Source organism: Dipodomys merriami, unplaced genomic scaffold (assembly GCF_024711535.1).
Source record: "Dipodomys merriami isolate MVZ:Mamm:240054 unplaced genomic scaffold, mDipMer1.0.p SCAF_1038, whole genome shotgun sequence".
NCBI lineage: Eukaryota > Metazoa > Chordata > Mammalia > Rodentia > Heteromyidae > Dipodomys > Dipodomys merriami.
Window position 1 is genome coordinate 163,081 of NW_027202314.1, and position 24,192 is coordinate 187,272.

At 41.7% G+C, this 24,192-nt stretch overlaps 1 protein-coding gene across 2 annotated transcripts in view; it reads right to left on the minus strand.

Annotated features, from left to right (window-relative positions):
- Window positions 1-19,889: 19,889 nt before the first annotated feature.
- Window positions 19,890-24,192, minus strand: part of LOC138810515 (glutamate-rich protein 1-like) — a 55,094-nt gene continuing 50,791 nt past the window's right edge. For both annotated transcript variants that reach the window (XM_069997738.1, XM_069997747.1), the window contains one exon: window positions 19,890-21,769. In XM_069997738.1, the coding sequence (XP_069853839.1) occupies window positions 21,696-21,769 (74 nt within the window). In that variant the 3' untranslated portion in view covers window positions 19,890-21,695. The remainder of the gene's footprint in view (window positions 21,770-24,192) is intronic.

Genomic DNA, 24,192 nt, shown 5'->3' on the forward strand with positions numbered 1-24,192 from the left:
TGAAAGGTGGAAAGGGAGAGGCAGAGACAAAGCTTTCGTGGTACTTCTCTAGAGGGAGGTTGTGGGGAGAGGCCACGCTGAGTAACCCCCATGAGGAGCAAGGATTAGCCCATGACTAAACAGGACAGGAACCAAGAACAGATATGTGGCAAAAGGAGGTCATCTGAGGGCCAGGTAGGCATTGGAGGGATAAGAGGCTAACTTAGTTGGGGCTGATGTTTGTATAGAAGAGGAAGAGATACAGAGGAAGAATAAACATATAGACCACAAGAAGACAGTGTCTGCAGGCCAAAGGGGGATTCAGGAGAAAACAGCCCTGTCTGCATCTTGACCTCAGGCTTCCACCCTCCAGGAGTGAGAGAAAGCTACTGCTTAATCCACCAGGTAGTACAGTGCTTCGCTACAGCTGCCCGGAAAAACTAACACACTTGTTGAACACAGCAAACACAAGGCCCCTGGGCATTGAGAAAGCACCACAGACAGGGTACCACTCTGCCTTGTGTGGAGGTAAATTTTCAAATGTCTTAGCACGCCAAACCTGTACAATGGCACTGACAAAGCAGGCGTTGTTAAAACTCCTTCCTCCCACTGCAACTCTCAGGGTTCCACAGCAGAAAGTTGATTCCTTTCTCTGGTAATAAGGAGTCCAAGGCCAGTGCACTGATCAACAGATGGCCCTCTTGTCTCAATTCTTAAAATCAAGGCCTCTTCTGCACTCAATTTGTAGAAAAGGAAGGGCGCAAAAGAGCACAGAAGGGCGTTCTATGAATGCTCTATGGAGCACAACACAATCCAGGGCTAACTTGCACTATTTTTTAAACACAGTCCACCATCACTTCTGAAACCCACCCTAGATCTATGTGACCTGGACTCCAGGTCTGCTTGCAGCTTGTTGGTTAAACTGAGTCAGGCAGATACCTGAGCTGTAAAGGAGGCTGGAAACAGTACAATTAGGTGCCCAGGAAGCTGAGAATCTGGATGTGGAAAATAGCAATCACTTTCAGCCTTGGGTTATCCTTCTGGTGACTGAATACTTTGTCTCCCTCCCCCATCCCCACCACAGAAAATACAGTCCTTCCTAAAGGAGATAGCCTGCTCAAATTCAGGACATTCTGATTATGTCTAGAAATAGTTCTTCATGGACCAGTGCCTATGCACTAAACACAAGCTATTTGCTCCCTCTCAGCCTTATCCTACCAAATATAAAAGGCAGGGCCGAAATAGGATTTTTGCCACTGAAACATGTAAGAGGCAATTCAGTGAGTTCAGTGGTGGAGATTCAAATCCAGTCCTCAAACACAAAGTTGCACAGATTGGTCAGGCAGCCAAGAGTCAGTATAGGGAAGTGAACAGACCGTTGGTATAATTCTTGCTGTGCAGGTGCTGTAGCAGGGTATCTCACACAGGAGGAGGTTTGTCTATCTTAAAGCTACTGTATGAAAACTCACAGAGACCATGGATGACTACATGTGCAATACTGCCAATATCCTTTGAACCCTTAATAAATGAATCCTTAGCAGGAATCATCTCTGATAACTACTTTGCACTCAATTATTTCCTAGCAGATCAAGGAGTCTATGCAGTTCTTAATAAAAAAGCTGTACTTATGTTAACCTTATGAGTCAAACAAAGACTGATACAAAATCTATGAGCAGGCACAATGGGTCAACAATACAGCCAACAAACATCTGCATGTGAACTTATTATGCGCATTAAAATCTGTGTTACTACATATGCTTGGCCATAAAATATTCGAAGATGTTGGAGATGAAGCCAAATCGAGCCATTCACTGGAAGGGCAGGGCAGACAGGCCCTCTGGAGAGTACCCAACTGCCTGCAACAATGTTCCTGCTCAGCACCAAGTTCCCCAACAGAAACTGGAACGGAAATTTCATCCATTCCTAGAATGAAAACCCACCAGTTCCACATTCTGGCAGGTGCTGAGGATGGTGAAGAGCAGTTGGATTGAACCCCAGAGGTAATGGGAATTCAATAACCTGCAAACTAATCAAATGGGCTGAATGGTATGCTATCAAGTCCTTGACTGGATCAGAGGTGTGTACACACTGCATGGAGCCTCTGATTGGATCTTGAGAACTGACACTTCAAATGAACTACCCAATGATTTTAGAGGTCATGTGGCCTTCACCTAGAACTGACAAAACTTCCACACAGGGTGCACCCAACAGAAACCCCTCATCCCCTCATCAGACCAGACATGTTTACAGGTAGTGCTGATTTCCTGCTCTTTTCTTTTCCAATAAATCCTTTCTTTTTTTATTGGGGGGGGGGGCAGTCCTGGGGCTTGGACTCAGGGCCTGGGTGCTATCCCAGAACCTTTTTTACTCAAGGTAGTATTCTACCACTTAAGCCATAATTCCACTTATGACTTCTTGGTGTTTAATTGGAGATAAGAATCTCACAGACTTTGGTGCCCTAGCTGGCTTTAAGCCTCCGGTACCTTTCATTGTACTCTCCCCTCCCCCGAAAAAGAAAAGAAAAAAACCTACTGTTGAAATGTTTCTCTGTTGGTTTTCAGCTTTCCAACTATCCAACTAGCTATCCAATTTCCCCCCTCCTTTTCTCCCTTCCTCCCATCTTCTGTTTTAAATTTTCTTTTCTTGCCAGGTGCTAGTGGCTCATACCTATAATCGTAGCTACTCAGGAGGCTGAGATCTGAGGATCGTGGCTCAAAGACAGCTTGGGTAGTAAAGTTCATGAGACTCTTATCACCAATAAACCACCAGAAAACAAGAAGTGGTGCTGTGGCTGAAGTGGTAGAGCACTCGCCTTGAGCTGAATAGCACAGGGACAATGCCCAGGCCCAGAGTCCAAGCCCAACAACTGACCCCCCCCAAAAAAAATTCTTTTTTCTTGCTGTTTTTTTTGGGGGGGTCGGTTGTGGGGCTTGGACTTGGCTTGGGCACTATCCTAGCATTCTTCAGCTCAAGGGCGAGCGTTCTACTGCTTGAGCCACAGCACCACTTCCAGTTTTCTAATGTTTTTTTTTTATTGGAGATAAGTCTCACGGACTTTCCTGCCTGGGCTGGCTTTGAACCATGAGCCTCAGATCTCAGTCTCCTGAGTAGCTAGGATTACAGGAGTGAGCCACCGGTGCCCAGCGAATTCTTTTTTCTTGAATGCTGGTATTAGCAGTGTATCCTGTTGCAACAGCCTGGGTTCTTTGTTTCTTGAGCCTATATTAGGAAAATGGGAAGCACTGAAGAAGGACGGTGGTCACGGGCTTCCGTAGAGCCCTGGCCCTGGGCCTCTAATTAGCATCAGTCATCCCATACAGATGAAGCAGTGGAGAGAGCAAATAATTTGCCTCAGACACACATGGTTACAGGGAAAAACTAGGGATTTGAACAAGATTCTTTCCACACCTTTTCAAGAACCAGAAACATGTTGTATGGTTTGGCTCAACCTTTCATTTCCAAATTCTTCTCTGGTGCCACTGACTCACAAGTCCCAGATCCCTCCATTTAAAGCACTGATTTCATGGTCTCTCAGAGCTTTTGCTTCAGCTGGGCTGTAATAGAGCAACAGGAAAACCTAAAGGGTTAGGGCATGCCAGAGGGCCTGCCACTAACTCTGACACACACACACACACACACACACACACACACACACACACACACACACACACACACACACACACACACACACACACACACACACCCTGCATGTACAGGTGGAGAAGTCACTAGTTATAGTGCTTTCCTACTGTGACTCTACAAAATTAACAAAGCCAAGGAAGACACCTTAGTACTATTTTACTTAAAGGTGATTTACATTCATCTCACATGTTGTACCACTCAGCTCCCTTTTAAGCTCCATAAACCTGTTACTTCCAGGCTTCATTCTGCACTGGTATGTATTTTATGCCTATGTATTTTTTTTTGGGGGGGGGGGTCGGATCGTGGGGCCTGAACTCTGGGCCTGGGTGCTGTCCCTTAGCTCTTCAGCTCAAGGCTAGCGCTCTACCACTTGAGTCACAGCACCACTTCCGGCTTTTTTTTCTTTTTGCTTATGTGGTACTGGGGAATCAAACCCAGGGCCTCATGCATGCAAGGCAAGTGCTCTACCACTGAGCCACCTCCCCAGCCCATATGTCTATGTATTTTATCCCTTGTACTTTGTGTATAGGAGAGATGTGACATGATCATGAGAGAGCTGCATGCTGCAGGAGGGTGCCTTGCTGGGATGGCACAGTACTGGTCCTGTTACCTCTAGAGTGCTGTGATGTATGACACAGTACCTGGTCCTACTGCCCCCAGGAAGCAGACCAGGTGATAAGCCATGGAGCCCCACCACTGCTGACAGGTTACAGACCACAAGCTTTGGCCCTAACTCAGGCTTAAGATCCTTGAACTGCATTAGGACTGAATTTTTTCCTGTTTCGATTTTGACAGAAGCCAACAGACGCTTAAAGCAAGTCACATTTTAAAATACAGGAAACATTTTTCTTAAAAATCTGTTGTGAGACTCATCAGATCACTCCAGTGCTGGCTGCTTGTTTCACACCTTCAACCAAGCATGGGGTTGCCTGAAATCAGTACCTCAGAGAACTAACACAAATCAGCATGCCCAGAGCTACACGCAAGACTAAGACTCTGAACAGGCCAGCACCTTTTCATTCACCCTGAAAAGTGAAGGCAGAAGACTGAGCTTTTACTCTACTCCCTAATTTTACATTGCAAAAACAGTGGGTAATTTTTTGGAAAATGATCAAGAGCTCCTTTTGCAAATTTCCTTTAATTCTTGTGATGGGAAAGTCTTCAGCTTGGTGTGGACCTACCTGTAATTACTGCCTGGACATATAACATTTATACCCTGTCCACTGTACAGGATGTTCCTCAGTGGCTGAATATAAACCACCCCTCAAGATATCATTTCCCAAATAAAAAGTAAAAGTAAAAGAATGGTTTTACAGCGGAATTCTACAAGGCCTTCAAAGCAGAGCTCACACCAATACTCCTCCAACTCTTCAATGAAATTGAAAGAGAAAGTTCACTACCGAACACATTCTATGAAGCCATCATCACCCTCCTCCCAAAACAAGGCAGGGACTCATCAAAGAAAGAGAACTATAGACCCGTTTCTTTGATAAACATTGATGCAAAACTTCTCAACAAAATTTTGGCCAATCGACTTCAACAATTCATCCAAAAAATCATACACCGTGATCAAACAGGATTCACTTCAGGGATGCAAAGCTGGTTCAATATACACAAATCAATTAATATTATTCATCGCATCAACAGGAGCAAGGATAAGGACCACATGGTTATCTCAATAGATGCAGAAAAAGCATTCGACAAGATCCAATAGGTTTTGGAAAAATTAGGAATCCATGGAACATTCCTTAATACAATAAAGGCTGTATATGACAAACCTACAGCCAGCATTATACTTAATGGTGAAAAACTAAAGCCATTTCCTCTTAACTCAGGAACAAGACAAGGATGTCCACTCTCTCCACTTCTCTTCAATCTAGTATCAGAATGCCTAGCTACAGCAATAAGACAAGATGCAGACATAAAGGGATCCAAATAGGGAAAGAAGAAATAAAACTCTCCCTCTTTGCAGATGACATATCTTGTATTTAAATAATCCCATAGATTCTACTCCCAAATTATTCAAGCTGATTCAAAACTTTAGCAAAGTAGCAGGGTATAAAATTAACCCCCCAAAATCAATGGCTTTTCTGTATGCCAACAATGAGAAAAGAGTGGCTGAAATTAGGAAAGCAACTCCATTTGTAATAGCCCCACAAAAAAAAAATACCTAGGAATTAACTTAACCAAAGAAGTGAAGGACCTCTATGATGAAAACTTTAAAAACTTGAAAAAGGATATCAAAACAGAACTTAGAAAATGGGAAAAACTCCCATGCTCCTGGATTGGAAAGATAAACATCGTGAAAATGGCAATACTTCCCAAGGCTATCTACAAATTCAATGCGATACCTATCAAAATTCCAACCTCATTCTTCAAGGAAATAGAAGAGGCAATCCAAAAATTCATATGAAACAATAAAAGACCCCGAATAGCAAAAATGCTCCTTAACAGAAAGACCATGCTGGAGGAATATCAATACCAAATTTCAAACTCTACTGTAAAGCCATAGTAATCAAAACAGCACAAGAACAGACCTCAGGACCAATGGAATAGAATTGAAAACCCAGAAATGAACCTACAGACCTATAGCCATCTAATCTTTGATAAGAGAGCTAAAAAAATAGAATGGAAGAAAGACAGCCTCTTCAGTAAATTGTGCTGGCAAAATTGGTTAATCACTTGTAGAAAACTAAAGCTAGATCCTTATATATCACCCTGCTCCAGAACCAACTCCAAATGGATCAAAGACCTCACAGTCAAAGCAGACACTCTGAAAACATTACAGGATGGAATAGGAGAAACCCTAGGTCTCCTTGGCACAGGCCGAAATTTTCTTAATAGAGACCTGGAAACACAACAAATCAAAGAAAGGTTGGACAAATGGGATTGCATGAAGTTGCAGAGCTTCTGCATGGCAAAGGACATAGCTAGCAAGATCAATAGAAAGCCCATGGATTGGGAGAAGATCTTCACTAGCCATACAACCGACAAGGGTCTCATATCTAAAATATACTTGGAACTCAAAAAATTAAATCCCCCAACAACAAATCCTCAAAGAAACAACTGCCCAATAAATAAGTGGGCAAATGACTTAAGGAGAAACTTCTCTGAAGAAGAAAGAAGGATGGCCAATAGACACATGAAGAAATGCTCAACCTCCCTAGCCATAAAAGAAATGCAAATCAAAACAACACTAAGATAACACCTCACCCCAGTTAGAATGGCAAAAATCAAGAACTCTAACAACAACAGATGCTGGAGGGGATGTGGACAGAAGGGAACCTTACTGCATTGTTGGTGGGAGTGTAAACTTGTTCAACCAGTTTGGAAAGTAGTATGGAGGTTCCTCAAAAGACTCCACAAAGAGCTCCCCTATGACCCAGCAATCCCACTTTTGGGCATTTACCCAAATGTTTACAAACAAGACCACACTAAAGCTACCAGCATGACTATGTTTATTGCAGCCTTATTTACCATAGCTAAGATATGGAACCAACCCAGATGCCCCTCAGTAGATGAATGGATCAAGAAAATGTGGTATATATACACAATGGAATTCTATGCCTCCATCAGAAAGAATGACATTGCCCCATTTGTTAGGAAATGGAAAGACTTGGAAAAATTATATTAAGTGAAGTAAGCCAGGCCCAAAGAAACATAGGTCCCATGGTTTCCCTTATTTGCAATATCTAGTATTATATGAGTCAAGCAGAAAAGGTCAGATAAGGTGATGTTAGGAAAATGAACCCTAAGATATGTATTTAAATGTTTTTTTCTTTCATGCATTTGTTTCTAAAGCATTTATAAGATTATTTTGATGTCAGTATAATTTGTGGAGGGGAAGGGGAAAAACAAGTCATTTAAATAAGGATACAGGTGGACCCGTTGCAACAATGAGAAGTACAAGTTGTCATGTCGAAAACGAACTTTACAACTTTGGTGGCGGGGGGGGGGGGGGGGAGGATTAGGTGGGGGGGGTGGGGGGGAGGCTGGGAAGGGATGGGGGGAAGGGTAAACAAAGGAGGAGGCTACAATGCTTGATAAGAAATGTACTCATTATCTTGCCCATGTAATTGTAACCCCTCTGTACAGTATTTTCACAATAAAAAAAGAAAAAAGAAATCCCCAAATGTCTTTTTTTTTAAAAATCAGTAGTGGGCTTGAACCCTGGGCCTGGGTGCTGTCCCTCAACTCTTCAGCTCAAGGCTGGTGCTCTACCACTTAAGCCACAGTGCCACTTCCGGCTTTCTGAGTGGTTTATTGGAGATGAGTCTCAGGGACTTTCCTGCCTGGGGTGGCTTTGAAACACATTCCTCAGATTTTAGCCTCCTGATTAGTGAGGATAACAGGTGTGAGCCCCTGGCGCCTGGCTTCCAAATGCTCTTAAGCAGTAATCTTGAGAAATTGGACAGGAAGCAAAGTCACATCACAGTACAATTAAACTCAGGGAGGCTTTCATTAGTTTCATGAAGGATAACACCTGGTATCCTTTTTAAGGGTCTCTCATTCCAAATCCATAAGATTATTCAAATTATGGTACAATAATATACAGCCTGATTAACTGCACACAGAGAAAGGCAAAAGTGTCATGTCTCAGTTTGTTTAACTCCTGATCCAGGGAGTTGTAGCGCTCATACTTCCTTCATTCACTCTTTTTTTTTTTTTTTTTGCCGGTCATGGGGCCTGAACTCTGGGTCTGGGCGCTGTCCCTCAGCTCTTCAGCTCAAGGCTAGTGCTCTACCACTGGAGCCACAGCGCCACTTCCGGCTTTTTCTGTTTATGTAGTGCTGAGGAATCGAACCCAGGGCCTCATGCTTGCAAGGCATGCACTCTACCACTGAGCTACCTTCTCAGCCCCCTTCATTCACTCTTTAACCACCATGTAGAACATAAGCCAAGCCACTGGCATGCCAGGCATGAAGTGGGGGTGCTTACTGGGCTACTGTGCAGCTTGACAGTCTGGTGTTTATACATATGGAAGTCCATGCCTGGGCCCTAACTGTCCATTCATTCCTCCTTTTCATTATAGTTAGGATGTTTTTTGAAGTGTTGATATATACTCTGGTATATTCACACATGCAGTGGACTTTCTGGGGTCTCTGACATAAAAAGGGGCTGTTTGACTACAATATTGTCCTTTCATTCTTTCATTTTAGTTAGGAAGCTGTACTTCCTGCAAATTGATACTCATTCTGGCCATGCCTAAAATGGGCATTCTAAGGAATGCCATATAAAAAAGGATTTGGAAGTCAGAGGTGTGAAAAACAGTGTGCAGCACCAGTATGCTGGCTGAGCTGTGTCTACTTGCCTGACATTGGATTTGGCAATCTGTCCTTCAGTCAGACACAGGCATGTGTTTTCCTTCACAGGCATGACAACATCTGTCCTCATTCCCTCTGGATCCCATAAATATTCGTGTGGCAAAAAGAGCCAACGCTGTTATGGAGCTTCACATGCTACAGCTTTTCCTCACCATTTTCACTTAATCCTGAGGCCCAGAGTCTTCTGGGGTAAAGGAAACAAAAAGGCAATGGGTGTCCTTCCTAGAGCCTCTGTGAAGTGAGCAACATATCCAGCCTTATATCACAACACTTCTTCAGGTTAAGAGAAGACAGAGGCTGTTTATACATAGGCTCACCTCCTCCCAGGCAGAATAGGGTAGGTACAGGTGGCTGCAGGTCCATCTGTTCCTCTCTTGCTGTCTGGCTGGTAGGCTGAGATCCCTTCATCTCTGTCTGTACATAAGTAAGTGGCTGACCTAGAATCAGGAAGCACACTTTCTGGAACCCTGGAGCCATCTCCATTCTCCAGCCTCACTCCAAACTCATCCATGCCTACCTTCATGGGAAGATCTGAGAAGACAATGATAAAGTTGGTTCTAGAAATGAATTAAAAAACTGCATTTGATGGGGAGCTGGACTGGAGATGACCTCTTGTGGCCACACTAATGTTAGTCCTTTGCTTGAGAACATTCAGGTGGTTTAAACACCACAGAGGTTTTTACCAGGATCTTCTGGGATCCTAGTGTGGTTGCTCAGACATGAGGCCAGGTGGGAAGGAGGGATGCAGGTGCTTCCTGAACAGAACAGAATGGGACAGGAAGTCTAACTACAAACCCCTTCCACATAAGGAGAAACTCAGCTCCCAAGTCTGTTCTGGGAAAAGAGGCTTGTGAAGTGGCACTGTGGCTCCAGATGGTACAGAGTTAGACTTCAGCCAAAGAGCTCAGGAACAGCATCTAGGTCCTGGGTTCAAGCCCCACGACCAGAAAAAGAAAAAAGAAAGAAAACTGCGACCTGAGGCTTGTGTGCTTTCTGAGCACCATGGAAGGTTCTCGGTGACCTTAAACATGTTTTATCTTCTCAACAGTGTCCCAACTCCAGGGCAGACTGACCCAGGGGAAAGGCAGTCAGGAGAAGAGAGAACCTATTAGCTGATAGGATTTGAATATTTATGACTTTTAGTTTCCAGTGTAGTTTGTAGTAGTTTTGCACCCCCTCCTTATCATCCAACCCAATAATATCCATCTTGAATAATGAGGACTTCCTTTATGAGATGTAACTTTGATCTAATCTGAGTTCTCATGTGGATGACACTTTTATGAATGCCAAGGCTGCACCTTGGTGAGATACACTTATCTGACTTCCTTGGCATAAGGCTCTTCCAATTTCCCCATCTCCAGCACACAGTAATTCCAATAGGAAGACTAATGGATATTTAACATGTACTTAAAGCAGGAACTATTACATCTTTTCTTCAAGTGCTTAGCATTAGCTGTTTCAAAATGGAAGCCATTATAAAAAATTATCACAACCAAATTGTGTGAAGCAGATGCTTAATTAAGACCTTCATGAACTATTATGAGATTCAACCAGGAGAATTCCATGTTGGCTTGAATTAGTATTACCATATTACAAGCTAGAATGACTTTGAATGAATTTGACATTGTATTTCAAATGCACTAATTAAATAAAGGAAAAAGTTAGAATATTTTCTCCTACCTGCAACAAACCTATTTATTCAGTTACTCTAACACAGAGTTAAAAAAAAAAAAGTATCTATCTTATCAAGACTTATAAGGAGGTGGGCGCCAGTGGCTCACACCAGCAATCCTAGCTACTCAGGAGGCTAAGATCTGAGGAACGCAGGTCAAAGCCAGCAGAGACTCTTATCTCCAAGTAACCACCAGAAACCTGGAAGTGGCGTTGTGGCTCAAGTGGTAGAGCGTTTGCCTTGAGCTGAGGAGCTGAGGAGCTGAGGGACAGCGCCCCAACCCAGAGTTCAAGCCCCACAACTGACAAAAAAAAAAAAAACTTACAAGGAAAGCCCTAAAAACCTTCAGATTTCAATATAAAATTTGCCTAAATCAACATTTAAGGAAATATGATGTAAATAGTTTTTGGATGTTGTTTTTTCATTCTGAGGTAGGAATACAGTGAGGGAGGGATGTGTGGTACCCTGTCAAGAACACACAGACTGGTAGCATAGCATAGCATGTCTGGGTCTGATGGAGGTCCCAGGGTACTGGATAGAAGAGGCAGTTTAAACCCTAGTTTTCACTTAGGACAAAACTCATCAGAAAAGAAAACATGGCCCCCAAGTTTCTCTTTTTCTCTATGACCACTCAGAGACTTAAGACAGCAGATGCTTAGAGAAAACATCAGGTAGGAAAAGTAGGTTTTTAGTGCTACTAATAGCAGTAAAGGCAACATATTAACTCAGCAGATCACCTCATAAGAGCTCACTGTCAGCACTGACTAGACTATATTCCCCCAAAGCTATGAAGCTGAGCCTGGTTCCAAACACTGCTTTGCTGGGAGGACACCCCTATAGAATAGTAAAAGCCTTTCTTTTCCCAGAATCTGAGATGATTGCAGATCACCTAAATCAACAGTTATGAAAGACATTTATGGAGCCATCTTGACTAGATCCCCTTGGTATAGAGACCCTTCATCACTGCATGGGGAACTATGACTAATCTGTGACCAGAATCAAGCAACTCTCATCCTTTCAAAGAGAAACTGATGGTCAAAGGTCACCTGCCTTGGTGATGATTTAGCTCAAGGCCTCAGACACAGTAGTCCAAGTTGGACACAACATAACGCTGGCTCCACAGAGTGCGAGTCCTCTAAGATATGCGTACATATGACATGGCCACAAAAGCCGTATGGCACTGCTTCTTCCATGTTCTTTGCTTAAAGAGTATCTTCTTAGATGGAAAGAGAACTCACTTCTCTGTGGAAGATGGTCAAACAAATTGTGACCATTTTCCTTAAGCTACCGTAATACCTGGAGGATTAAAGGAGAATAAAATTATGAAAATAGAATAACAAGCGTAGGGCTGAGAAGGTAGAGTGCTTGTTTGCATGCACGAGGCCCTGGGTTTGATTCCTCAGCACCACATAAGCAGAAAAAGCCAGAAGTGGCGCTGTGGCTCAAGTGGTAGAGCCCTAGCCTTGAGCTGAAGAGCTGAGGGACAGTGCCTAGGCCCAGTTCAGGCCCCATGACCAGCCAAAAAAAAAAGTGTCAAGATTGAAAGGAAGAAAATTTTGTTATTGATGGTTGGTAAGAACCTATGCATAAAGTTTTCCCTCAATCAAATGGCTGTATTTTAGAACTAATAGAAAAATCAGCAAGCCTATCAGATTTAATATGAGCCAATAAAAACCATGATTATTCATTCCCATACTCTAGCAATAATCTTATATAATAAAATTTTATATAATAAACTTATTATTTAGGCTAGGTGCCAGTGGCTCACACCTGTAATTCTAGTCACTCAAAAGGCTGAGATCTGAGGATAACAATTGGAAGCCAGCCCAAGCAGTAAAGTCAGAGAGACTCTTACTTACAATTAACCACCCTCTAAAGCCAGAAGTAGAGCTATTGCTAAAGTGGTAGAGTGGCAGCCTTGAGCCAAAAAACTTAGAAACAATGCTCAGTCCCTGACTTTAAGCCCCAGGACTGGCATGCACATGTACAAACACAGACACAAAATTAAAAATAATATATAATTAACAATGCCAACACTAAAATATCACCTCATGTTCTATACAATTATATACTAAAGTACAATCTGCTCAAAGTTACAAAATACTCTGTATTACATTCACATAGAACCCCCTGTCCATGAGAGATAGGATGTACTTTTAGCACTGAATCCCAGTACTTGTAATTGTGAATACTCAATAAATGTGTTAAAGACTTACAAATGAAGATTCAAGAACAAGCCTGAGAATGAACACAACAGATATTTTTGAAAAAACATCTTAAATACTACTGGAAGACAAAAAAGAAGACTGGGGACACACATACTTAAATGGGATCATTTGACATTATAACATGGCAGTTCTGCTGTTTGTACAGTGTCATGGCATGAGAAGTAAAGGTACAAGGTTAGGGGTAGCTGTGTCCATGGGTTAGAGCTAGTGCTTCACAATTTTGTCCATTTCTGTCCAAAAGCTGAAGTGGCTCCCCACAGGGAGAACGACATCACAGCCTCTGGTCATGGGGACAGCGGTGGGAGGGTGGAGAAGGGCCTGGCCTGGAAGTTGAAGTGTGCACTTCCTGTAAGAACTTCACTGGCTATGGCCAAGTATAAATTAAAAATCATCACACTGATTACTAAGAGGAGAAAGGAGGCTGGATGTTGGGAGAAAGCATTAGAACTTTTGCACAGGTATCATCAAAATATCTGAGAAAAAAACTTTAAAAGGAGGAAAAATTTATTTTATTCAGAGGGTTCCACCCATGGATGCCTGTCCTATGTGCTATGGCTGTACATCATGGCAAGAGGAATCCATGGCAGAAACCTGTTCAGCTCATCTCATGGTGGACCAAGGGGAGAGAGAGAAGAGGAGAGGAGACAGAAACCAGACAAAGTCCCAAGAACCCATCCCCACTGAGCTACTTCGTCTAGTCAGGCCCTCCCTCCTAAACTTCCTACAACCTCCCCAAGTGGCACCATCAGCTGGGGACCAAACTTACAACACATAAGCATGTGGTGGGCATTTTATATTTAAATCATAATAAGTTGATTTCTGCTACAGAGAAAAATGTGGTTAGTCCAAACTGAAATGTAAGTGGTTAGAACCACAGAAGATGACAAGCAGCAACATGTATGAAGTGGGCTGTACTAAGACTATATAGCTAAGTGCAAACAGACACATTCAAACACACATCAAACCATGTAGTGGTCAGGTGCTCGAGGGCCAAGGTCCATAGGGCGTAGGGTCACACAGGGGCCTGCTGAGACATGTGACTGTTCTTATCACAAACCAAGAAACAGCCACAGTTCCCTGTAGCTAAGGTTAGAAAAGAAAAGCAGTACAGAAAAAAGCAGAGAAAACACCTGGATCCAAAGGCTTTTAATCAGGTTCAAACATGCAGTTAGGACATTATCTGATAGATTTCCTTTTTCTGTTCTATGCAGAATTTGTGTCGTGTGATTGGGATCCACAATTGCCAGTATGGTACTGCACCATCAAAATTTATTGTAAACACAGGACTGCAAGAGATCATGCTTTTGTTGCCTTTTAAAAACATTAGACAAAAGAAGCTCCTGCGCAAGTGACAAAGAACCATTATTTTATATTTTGGTGAATGGGAAAAGCTGCAGTTCAAAAATGAAATGAAAAGGGTAATTTAGCAATCGCATAATGATAATAATAATAATAATAATAAAGTAACCAAAATTATAAAATAGCAGAAGCTAATTCTCTGAGGGGCAAAATAGGAAATAGTTCTGTCCTTCTACACATACATAAAGAGCATTTGTTGTCTACAATCGCTCTACTGTTTTTGTAATGAGTTCCAAGGAATGTGTTCAGGTGCATACTGGTAGAAATATTCAGAGCTCTGCAAGATGATTTACTCAATTATTCAAAGATCCTGTTTAATGCAGTGTGTGTGTGTGTGTGTGTGTGTGTGTGTGAGAATTTTGCCCACACTAAACTGTGTGCCTGAGTTGTTACTCACATGAGTTTAGACACCAGAACTAAAAACCCCAATCATCTTTCTTCCTCTTTACTTAGAGATTGTACTTTAGTTTGTGATCGTGGAATTCTTTCTACAATAGCTAAATATTCACCTTAAATATCAGATGTAATACATGGTCTCTGATTTTTACCCTGAGTAGGGCTAATAGTAGCTGGTGGAAATTTTAATAATTCAAATGGTTATGTTCATTGTGTATCAAATATCTGCTCAAGAAATAACTTGTCTCTTATTAGTACTCCCCTTACAGCTAGAGGATTTCCAAATGGGTCCTGGTGTAAGTGGAGGTGCTTAGAGCCACTAGGCCTATGGCACCCACCTCTTTGTAAGGTCAAGATGTTTTTCTTGGCCCCTGGGAACTAGAAAAATATTCCTCCCTGGGTCCTCATCACAAGAAAAAGAGTCAGATAATTACCCTTCATTTCTGGAACAAGGGAGAAAAGACTGAGATGGAAGTACCCTCACCCTGAGCTAGGCCTTCACAGTTGCAGCCATAGGGCCCAGCATCCTGTGGGTGCCAAGAAATAGAGAGGACGTTTATCAAATGTGGTTAATGGCAGAGCAGTGAGGCAGGACAGAGTCTGGATTTAAAATAATACCAATATGCTAGGCTTGGTCAGGAAGACATTTCTGTATACTCTTGGGACCTAGGAACTGCTTCAGGAAGCAGGGCCACTCACAGTAACCATGCAGCTGAGCCATCAGGTATCAGGGCTGTGAAACTTGACTGATCTAGACTGCAGAAGGAATAGCTTGCTCTTTTGTGAGCACGCTGTATGCCTGGCATAGTTACAAAGAGCAGATGCACTTGGACATCATTTTCAGAGGAAGGCATCATTACAAACTAAAGTGAGTGAACTGTGTCTGGTCAAGTTAGGCATAAAGTCTGTTCAAACCTCCCTACAGTATCAACAGTTTCCTGAGGTACATATCTGACAGGTCCTTCTTTGTTTCCCTTCCTTTCTCACTCCTCCTGCTCCCTCCCCTCTCTTCTTCTTCTTCCCCTCATTTCTCCTTCCCCTTCCCTTATAATTCCTAGTAAGTATAGTCCATAGTCACATCAGGACCCATTTAGAACTTTACTACCTTTAAGAGGAGTACAGAATAAGAGACAAGTTCTTGGTTGAGCAGATAGTTTGATATACAATGAACATAAAACCATTTTTAATTATTAAAATTTCCACCAGCTACTATAAGCCCTGCTCAGGGTAAACAAAACCGATCTGCTTTTACTTGTGCAAAGATGAAGCCAAGGTTTACAACAGAATAAAAAGAAAGATGTCCTGGGTAGCCAAATGGCTCGTCCTATCTCCAAGGAAAGCATGCTATTTCAGACCAGGTGGAATTAATCTGAGTAAGTGGAACACTGCTAGAAGCTGGGTCTGAACTCTGTTAGAAACCAGATGACAAATATGTATTTTAATGTTTTCGTTTCTTTCATGCATGTGTTTCTAACGCATTTATAAGATTATTTCTTTGTTACTTTGTATGTCCCTCCCCCACAGTGTAACCCCCGCTTTCACTATATTTGATGTCAGTATAACATGTGGAGGAGATGGGGACAAACAAGTCGTTTAAGGATTCAGATGGACCTGTTGCAACAATGAGAAGTACAAAATGTCATGTCAAAACCAGCTTTACAATGTCGGTGTGGGGGGGGAGGGGGGTATGATTGGGTGGGGGGGAGGGGGGAGGCTAGGAAGGGAGGTGAAGGGTAAACAAAGGGGGAGGCTGCAATGCTTGGTAAGAAATGTATGCATTATCCTGCCCATGTAATTGTAACCCCTCTGTACAGTATGTTCTCAAATAAAAAAAAAAAAAAAGAAACCAGATGACAACATACCTACACACATATTATTTTCCACAGGTATCATGACTGCAAGTGGCCTCAAGCACTGGGAGGCCTGGTAAAAGTCAGATAAATAGTGTATAGTAGGTCATATGGTCCAGTGACGATCATATGGCAGGCACAAAACTAGAAGTCTAGAGTAAAATGCTGTCTAGGTAGGCGCTCAGCCAGGGGCTGTGAAGGAGGCAATTTAGAAGATTAATAACAACACCACTTAGTGGCCTCAGCTGGACAATAGATACAGGCCCAACAAGTAGCTCAGCTGGAGGCCTCCAAGGGGACTGCAGGCCTTAGAGAGGGTAGAGAAGGAAGGAAAGTGAGAAAGGCAAATAACATCACTCAGAGTAGAGGCTTGAGGGAAAGGGCCAAGGAAGAGGTGGAATGGAAATGAAGAGAAGGGTGTGTTCTGGCAATAAAAGGAGAGGATACCTCAAGAGCAGTCTGTGCTACCAACTGGTAAAATACTTGGAGGTAGGTGAGGGGGGTCCTGGAAGGAAGGGACCCTGAAGGTGACAGAGCTCTAGAGGTGAGCCCCTAGGCTTGAGGAGATAGGAGATGAGAGGACTGTGGATAAAGGGATCTTGGGAGTGAAGACAGCTCTGGGGGTGAGGGCAAAGAAACAAAGCCTTACAGGATATCTTCTGAGCTTAACTAGGGGCTCACTCAGGAAATGTGAAAATCCTACAGGTCTGCCAGGGTTTTCATGACCAGGATCTTTACTACCCACCTGGAAAATGTAAACATGTCTTGACTTTCAAGGAAATAGGTCAAGAATCACACATTTTCTATTTATTTTATACCTCATATCAGTCTAATTTTCATCTTTCCTGCATTTTTTCTCTCCATTGATGAAAATATTACAAAGAAACAAAGTTGTAAACACCATAAATCAGAAACATGGTAGCCTTGGGCCTGGGCATAGCCAAAGATGCTTTCATTCTTGCTCTCTCACCACTTTAAATTGTGCAAACATAGCTCTAAGAATGCAGGACTGAGTGGAAGGTAGATATGCTTAGAAAATACTGGTATATTTTTTCTTTGAGGCACAATGATCATCGTTAACAATCTAATAAAAATTCCTCAAATTGTTTAAGAGCTTCCTACTCTTTGACTTGATTGATAAGGGTTACAGTGAATAAATTACATTGGACTGTATGCATATTTTGCAACATTGTAGAAGATAAATTGATTTAAGTATTACTGATTTCAATTACAGTGGGATAAGCAGATTACCATGTTTATGCCCAAATATTAGAAAAGATTTATTTTCTTTGTTTTTTGGAAGATGCATTTTTCTTTTTGGAATTAGAATAATATACAAAAGTAATGGAGCCTTGATTGTCCTGCCTGTCCCCTGCTTTCTGCTTTTCTCTATATTTTTAGGGCCAAGAGAATGGAGATAAAAGTGTCACAAAATAAAATCCAACTCTTCTCCCCATAAGACAAATGACAGTCCATAGGGATTCTGTGAATTCAAGTAAAAGTTCCATGAATTAGAACCCTACTCTATCAACAGTGCATTAACTGCTTGGGTAAGAAAAGACAGAAAATTTTCATAATAAATAGATACAAACAGGAAAATGGAGGTAGGGGGAGGAGAACAAGATGGCAGAGTAGAGGCTTTCTTCCTCAATTCTTTAAATGAGACTAGTCTGATAAAGGAGAAGCTATACTTGGAAATGACATTGCCCCATTTGTAGGAAATGGAAAGATTTGGAAAAAAATTGTATTAAGTGAAGTAAGCCAGGCCCAAAGAAACAAAGGTCCCATGGTTTCCCTTATTTGCAATAACCAGTGTATATCTGAGTCAAGCAGTAAAAGGTCAGATAAGTTGATGTTAGGGAAATGAACCCCAAGATAAGTATTCAAATGTTTTTTATTCTTTCATGCAATTGTTTCTAACATATTTACAAGATGATTTCTTTGTTGCTTTGTATGTCCCTCCCCCACGGTATAACCCCTGCTTTCACTGTATTTGATGTTCTATAATTTGTGGAGGGGACAGGAAAAAACAAATCATTTAAATAAATAGGAAAAGCATAATTGAAGTGGAGTACTGAGAAGCACAAGAAAGGAACAAGACAACTGTGAGACAGAAAGGTGACAGAAAACTAGCAAAATTTGGAGCTCCATCTGTGTATCTCTCAGTGCGGGGAGGAGGCTACAGGTAAGACAGGCAACCTCTGTAACAGGCAGCACACTTCACTGTGGGGAGCTCCCACGAAACCCTGCAAGCATCAGACCCTGGTCTGGGGATATGGCGAGTCAGTGACTTCCCCAGTGTAATACAGCAACCAAGGAGGCGACCTTTCACTACACATATCTCCAAGGGCCAGGCAGGAGCCATCTTGTGGGAGAGCCTCTTGTTTGAGACTGAACTACCAGTCATCAGATTTCATCAGCAGCCCCATGTCTATGGCCAACCAGGATCTGAAACATAGCTGGGGGCTTGGAAACAAGAAAAAAAAAATTCAGTGATGAGTGAGATCTGTAGCACATTGCCAGTTTCCTGACAGCTGACAGCCTTCTAAGACATAGGGGGAGTCACTGCCCTCCTCAATGACAAGTTCATGGTCCTAAACCAACTATTCTTCCATCCAGATTTACAGAAGACTTAGCCTCTGCTTGTAGGGAGATAATTTACATGGATTTCTGGAAGTAAGTTCAATCCTCCACAGATGGCAGCCTCATTCATCAACTTCATTCCCTGTGGATGTTTCAGAAAACATGTTAGGCACCCCAGGTAAACAGCCCAGAATACAGACAGTTCAGCTTACTCGGACTGGTTGTAGCCAGACAAGCTTTGGGACTGAACCATAACCAGGGGCCTTGGAGGCTGGAAAATAGTTACGGCTTTTAAGGACTTCTAAATCACTAGCCACCAATCTTGCCAGTAGAGGTGGCTCAGAAGCCAAAGACTGTAATATCTACCTACCTACCTAATCATACTACAAAACTAAAAAATTTCTGCACAGCCAAAGAAACAATTACTACATAGAGACAACCTGTGGAATATGAGAAAATCTTTATCAACAGATAAAGTATTAATATTCAGAATATACAAGGAGCTCAAAAAAATTAAATAGCAAAATAAAATCCAATTAATAAACAGGCAAACAATTCTCAGAAGAAATACAAATGGCTAATAAATATATTAAGAAATGTTCAACATCCTTAGCCATAAGGGAAATGTAAATCAAAACTACACTAAAATACCATCTCATTGTAGCATTCATCAAGAAAGCCAACAAAACAAATGCTGTCAAAGGTGTGATATGCTGTTGGAGAGAATGTAGATTAGTGTACTACTATGGAAATTAGTATGGAGATTCCTCAAAAATTTAAAAATAGACATACCTTATAACTCTGCTATAGTATACTGAATATATCTGAAGGAGAGCAAACAAACATACAAGAAAAATACTTGCATACATATATTTATTAAGCACTGCTCATAATAGCCAAATAGTGGAAGCAGCTGAGGTACTCAAGATGAATGGATACTGATATATAAAACATAGCCAAAAAATAAAAATAAAATCATGCCATTTGCGGAAAAATAGATGGAACTGGAGAAGATCTTCTTGAAGAAGATAAGCCAAGCTCAAAAAGCCAAATAGTTTATATCTTTGCTCCTATGTTGAAACTAAACCTAAAGATATGCATGGACATGTATACATACACACATACGCAGTATTCACTGAAGAGGGTCAGTCCTTTTAACCATGGTATTGAGAAACTGGACATCCACAAGCAAAACTACTTTTAGCTCAAACAACAGAATTAAAACCATAAAACTCTTAGACTGAAACACAAGATAAAATCTTTATGACAACAGTTTGGCAGTAGTTTCTGAGAAACCTGAAGCACAAGCAAAATAGGACAAAAACTGAGTTGATAAGAATTAAAAATTTCAAGCTGGGCGCCAGTGGTTTATGCCTGTAATCCTAGCTACTCAGGAGGCTGAGATCTGAGGATCATGGTTCAAAGCCAGCCCAGGCAGAAAAGTCCATTATACTCTGATTTCCAATAAAAACAACTAGAAAACTAGAAGTGCCACCATTGTGGCTCAAGAGGGAGAAAGCTTACCTTGAGCTGAAAAGCACAGGGATAGCGCCCAGGCCCAGAGTTCAAGCCCCACGATTGACAAAAAAAAAAAAAAAAATCAGTACATCATCAAGGGATAGTACCAAGAGAATGAAAAAGCAAGCCTCAGAATTGGGAGGGAATATTTTCAGATCACATATCTGATAATCTAATTCTGATATATTCAGAGTATATATAAGGCCAATGTTCTCTAAGAATACAGTACCAACACTGATTAATACTTTAAAAATTTGACTACTTCCATGACCAAAAGAAAGATAAAACAGGGAAAACTGGATATTGACATTATTCTCAATGTAGAGAAGAAAAAAATGAATTTAGCTATTTTCAAACTATGTAAACTAGACTTTTTAATGCCAATAAGGTGTGTGTGTGTGTGTGTGTGTGTGTGTGTGTGTGTGTGTGTGTGTGTGTGTGTGTGTGTGTGTGTGTGTGTGTGTGTGTGTGTGTGTGTGTGTGTGTGTGTGTGTGTGTGTGTGTGTGTGTGTGTGTGTTCCTGGGGCTTGAACTCAGGGCCTGGGTGCTGTCACTGAGCTTTTTTTTTGTTTAAAGTTAGTGCTCTACCTCTTGAATCAAAAGTCCACTTCCAGCATTTCGTTTTGTTTAATTGGACATAAGAATCTCATGGATTTTCCTGCTAACACTGGCTTTGGACAGCTAACCTCAGATCTCAGCCTCCTGAACATCTAGGATTACAGGCATAAACCACGTGCCTGGTTTCTATTAAGGCATTCTTAAACATTTTTTTTAGCCACAAGGTGATTTACAATGTTATAAAAAATATAGAACAACTTCAAGTTAGTTGAACAGAATGTCAATTTCAGATTTTTACAAGAATAAAAAAAAATCATTTTCTGTTGTAATTCAAGACAAATACAATTGAAAGTAAGTGAAAAGTTTTAAATTCTACCCCAAATTCTCATTTAAATATTCAAAAGACATTTTATCCATTATATACAAACACAGGAATAAACAATGTATTTAATTCTCCAAGATTTAAGCTTCAAAACATGTTGGGAACTTAATTTTTTTTGTACATAGAATAAGTGTCAGTCCAATTCATATCTTTCTCTTACATCTTCATGTTAAATATAGATCTTCTTAAAGAGATATACTAATTTTATTCACTCTTTTTCTCAGGAAAGACTTGTGTGATCCAGTAATTAAAGAAAGCTGAAATCACTTTAGTATGTTCTGGAGTGTAAAAACAAAAACAAAGCAAACAAAAGATAAAATAAAACAATGGTTACAAAGATAAATCATAGATGGTTATTTTATAGATACGATCCTCTGGGTCTACAGTAAGTCTTGCAATAATCTAATGAAATGAACCCTTGGCCTAAAAGTGGTATGATAGTGATGTAATTACAGCCTCCTCATCACATATGATGTCACAAATAGGACAAGAAGGTGGATACATTCTGACTCTCTGTGTTCCCCATGTGGATCCTTAAGTCCTACTGGGTTCATATCTCACACAATCCCCACATTATTTATAAATCTGACCTGAAAAACAAGCACATGCAAATTGGCTTAAAAGGCTTAAAAGGTAGAATCCTAAGCAATGTGATCTATAAGCCACACAGCAGCCAGCTCTCATGAGGCCAACGCCGTGCCCGGATAGCCAGAGCAAATGACCAAGGAGAAGGATATGTCCCCCAAATCACCTGTCAATTCCCATGGCTTCCTGAGGAAGTGTAGCTGTAAGCCAAGAGTCTCCTCAAATGTCTGGCTTTAGAACATCTGGAGACTTCCAGATCTAGTTTAGGATGGATCTACTGTTTCTAAAGTTCTCAGCCATAGGGTGCACAAACTGACCTGCAGGGCCCTATTCCCAGATCTGGGCAGACCCAGCACTGTTCCTAGAGTTGATCCACTACTGCTGATACTGATGCTTCACTTCCAGACTGGATCAGATCCAGAGGGGGCAAGGTGTGCCAAGGGGGCAGGGTGTGCCCTCCTGCCAACTCTACAGAAGCCCTTGGATACCCTCCTGAAGCTGACACTTTCCTGCAAGACCCAGGTGCTCCTAGAAACTGCCTTTCCTCACAGGGTAATGACAGTAACTTCTACAGAGGCCTATCAGAGAGCTAGACACAGAAATTCCTACAGCACTCCTCAGTGTCTGAGTGTGAGTGGGTCTGGTGGATGGCAGCCCTGACTAAGTAGCACAGGTTTGTGTCACGATGTGACATCCAAGTGTGAGGTCCACATATTTCAAAGCACCAGCTTGATCCTAACACTGTGAAAGCAGTGAATGTGTGCAAGGGGTCTACACCTACTCAAGTGAAATGTCTTAAGATTTAGAGGAATTACTGAGCCAGTAGGAAAGAACAAACAAGGAAGACAACACTATACCTTCCTTAAACCAAATATGATTAGACAGATATTATATTTGAAAATAAAGCTTCATTATTAATAATTTTGTTCATAAAATAGCTTGATACTTAAAAACTTTAAGAACATACTCCACCGTATGTTCAAGGGAATCAATTTTACAAGACGTGTTTGTATCTCTCTCAATTCCTTACACTAAATGTGCTTGTTGATAAACCTTGTCTAGCCACCTTAGTGCAAAGCTAGCAACTTTCCCAATGCAGATCCTGCTGGCAGCACTGCCCATGCCTTTATACATGGCCGAGCACAACAAGAAGACTTTTGAGTATGGAAAAAAAACCTCATATACTAAAAAAAAACAAATCTCATCTTCCAAATTCTTAAGTCTCATGTCAATTTAACTTAATTGGCTTTGTGCAGTTTGCAATACAACGACCATGAAATCTAAATTTGTCAAATACTGGAGCCTCACAAACATCTAAAAATATAGAACGCCTGGCTGTGAGACAGCTGACCCATTCTCACAGGCATGCAAAGCCAGGTTCCTTCCTGGTGCTGACGCTGACTGCTGCTCTGGAGGTACATGCCTTCCTGGCCTTCCTTTCCTTCCATGGGCTCTCCACCCCACTGCCTCCTCTAGCCTCTTTTCCCAACTTCCCTCACAGCTGACCCTCTCTCTTCCCTCTGTTCATAGTTTCTTCTAATTCCCTCATTACCCCACATTATCGAAGCCTCTATCCCTGGGCTCTCAGCTGTCTATGTAGCCACTTGCCCTTATAGTCTTCCATTTCCTACCTGCCCAAGCTGGGGATATGAAAGGCCTTTATGTCCAGCCTAATGCTTCTGGTAGTCTTTCTTCCTCTGATTGGCTACTTGTCTTTTTCATGGGCTCAAGCCAAAACACCAGTTTGTTCCTTAGATTTCAAACCCAATCAGCCAGAAAATCCCACTACATAGACTGCCTAGAACTTAGCCACACTTGTCTTTCGGGTTACCAGACTCTGGTCCATACTGTGGTCACTTGTACTGGGGCCCTTTACATATGATTTCAACCCCCTGATCTCCATTCTACAGCTTTACTCCAAACGAAGCATCCCAGGGACCCTTCTGAGGATGGTCAAACCTGCTCTCTAAAGAAGCCAACACATCATTGTGTTGTGCTGCCTCCTCAGCTGTGTCCTCTCCTCCTGTACACCTACCTCCTTGTTGCTCCACATCTGCTTTTTTGTTGTTGTTTTTTTCTCCAACCTATAAGCCATTTCTGTCAGGACACCTGCCAT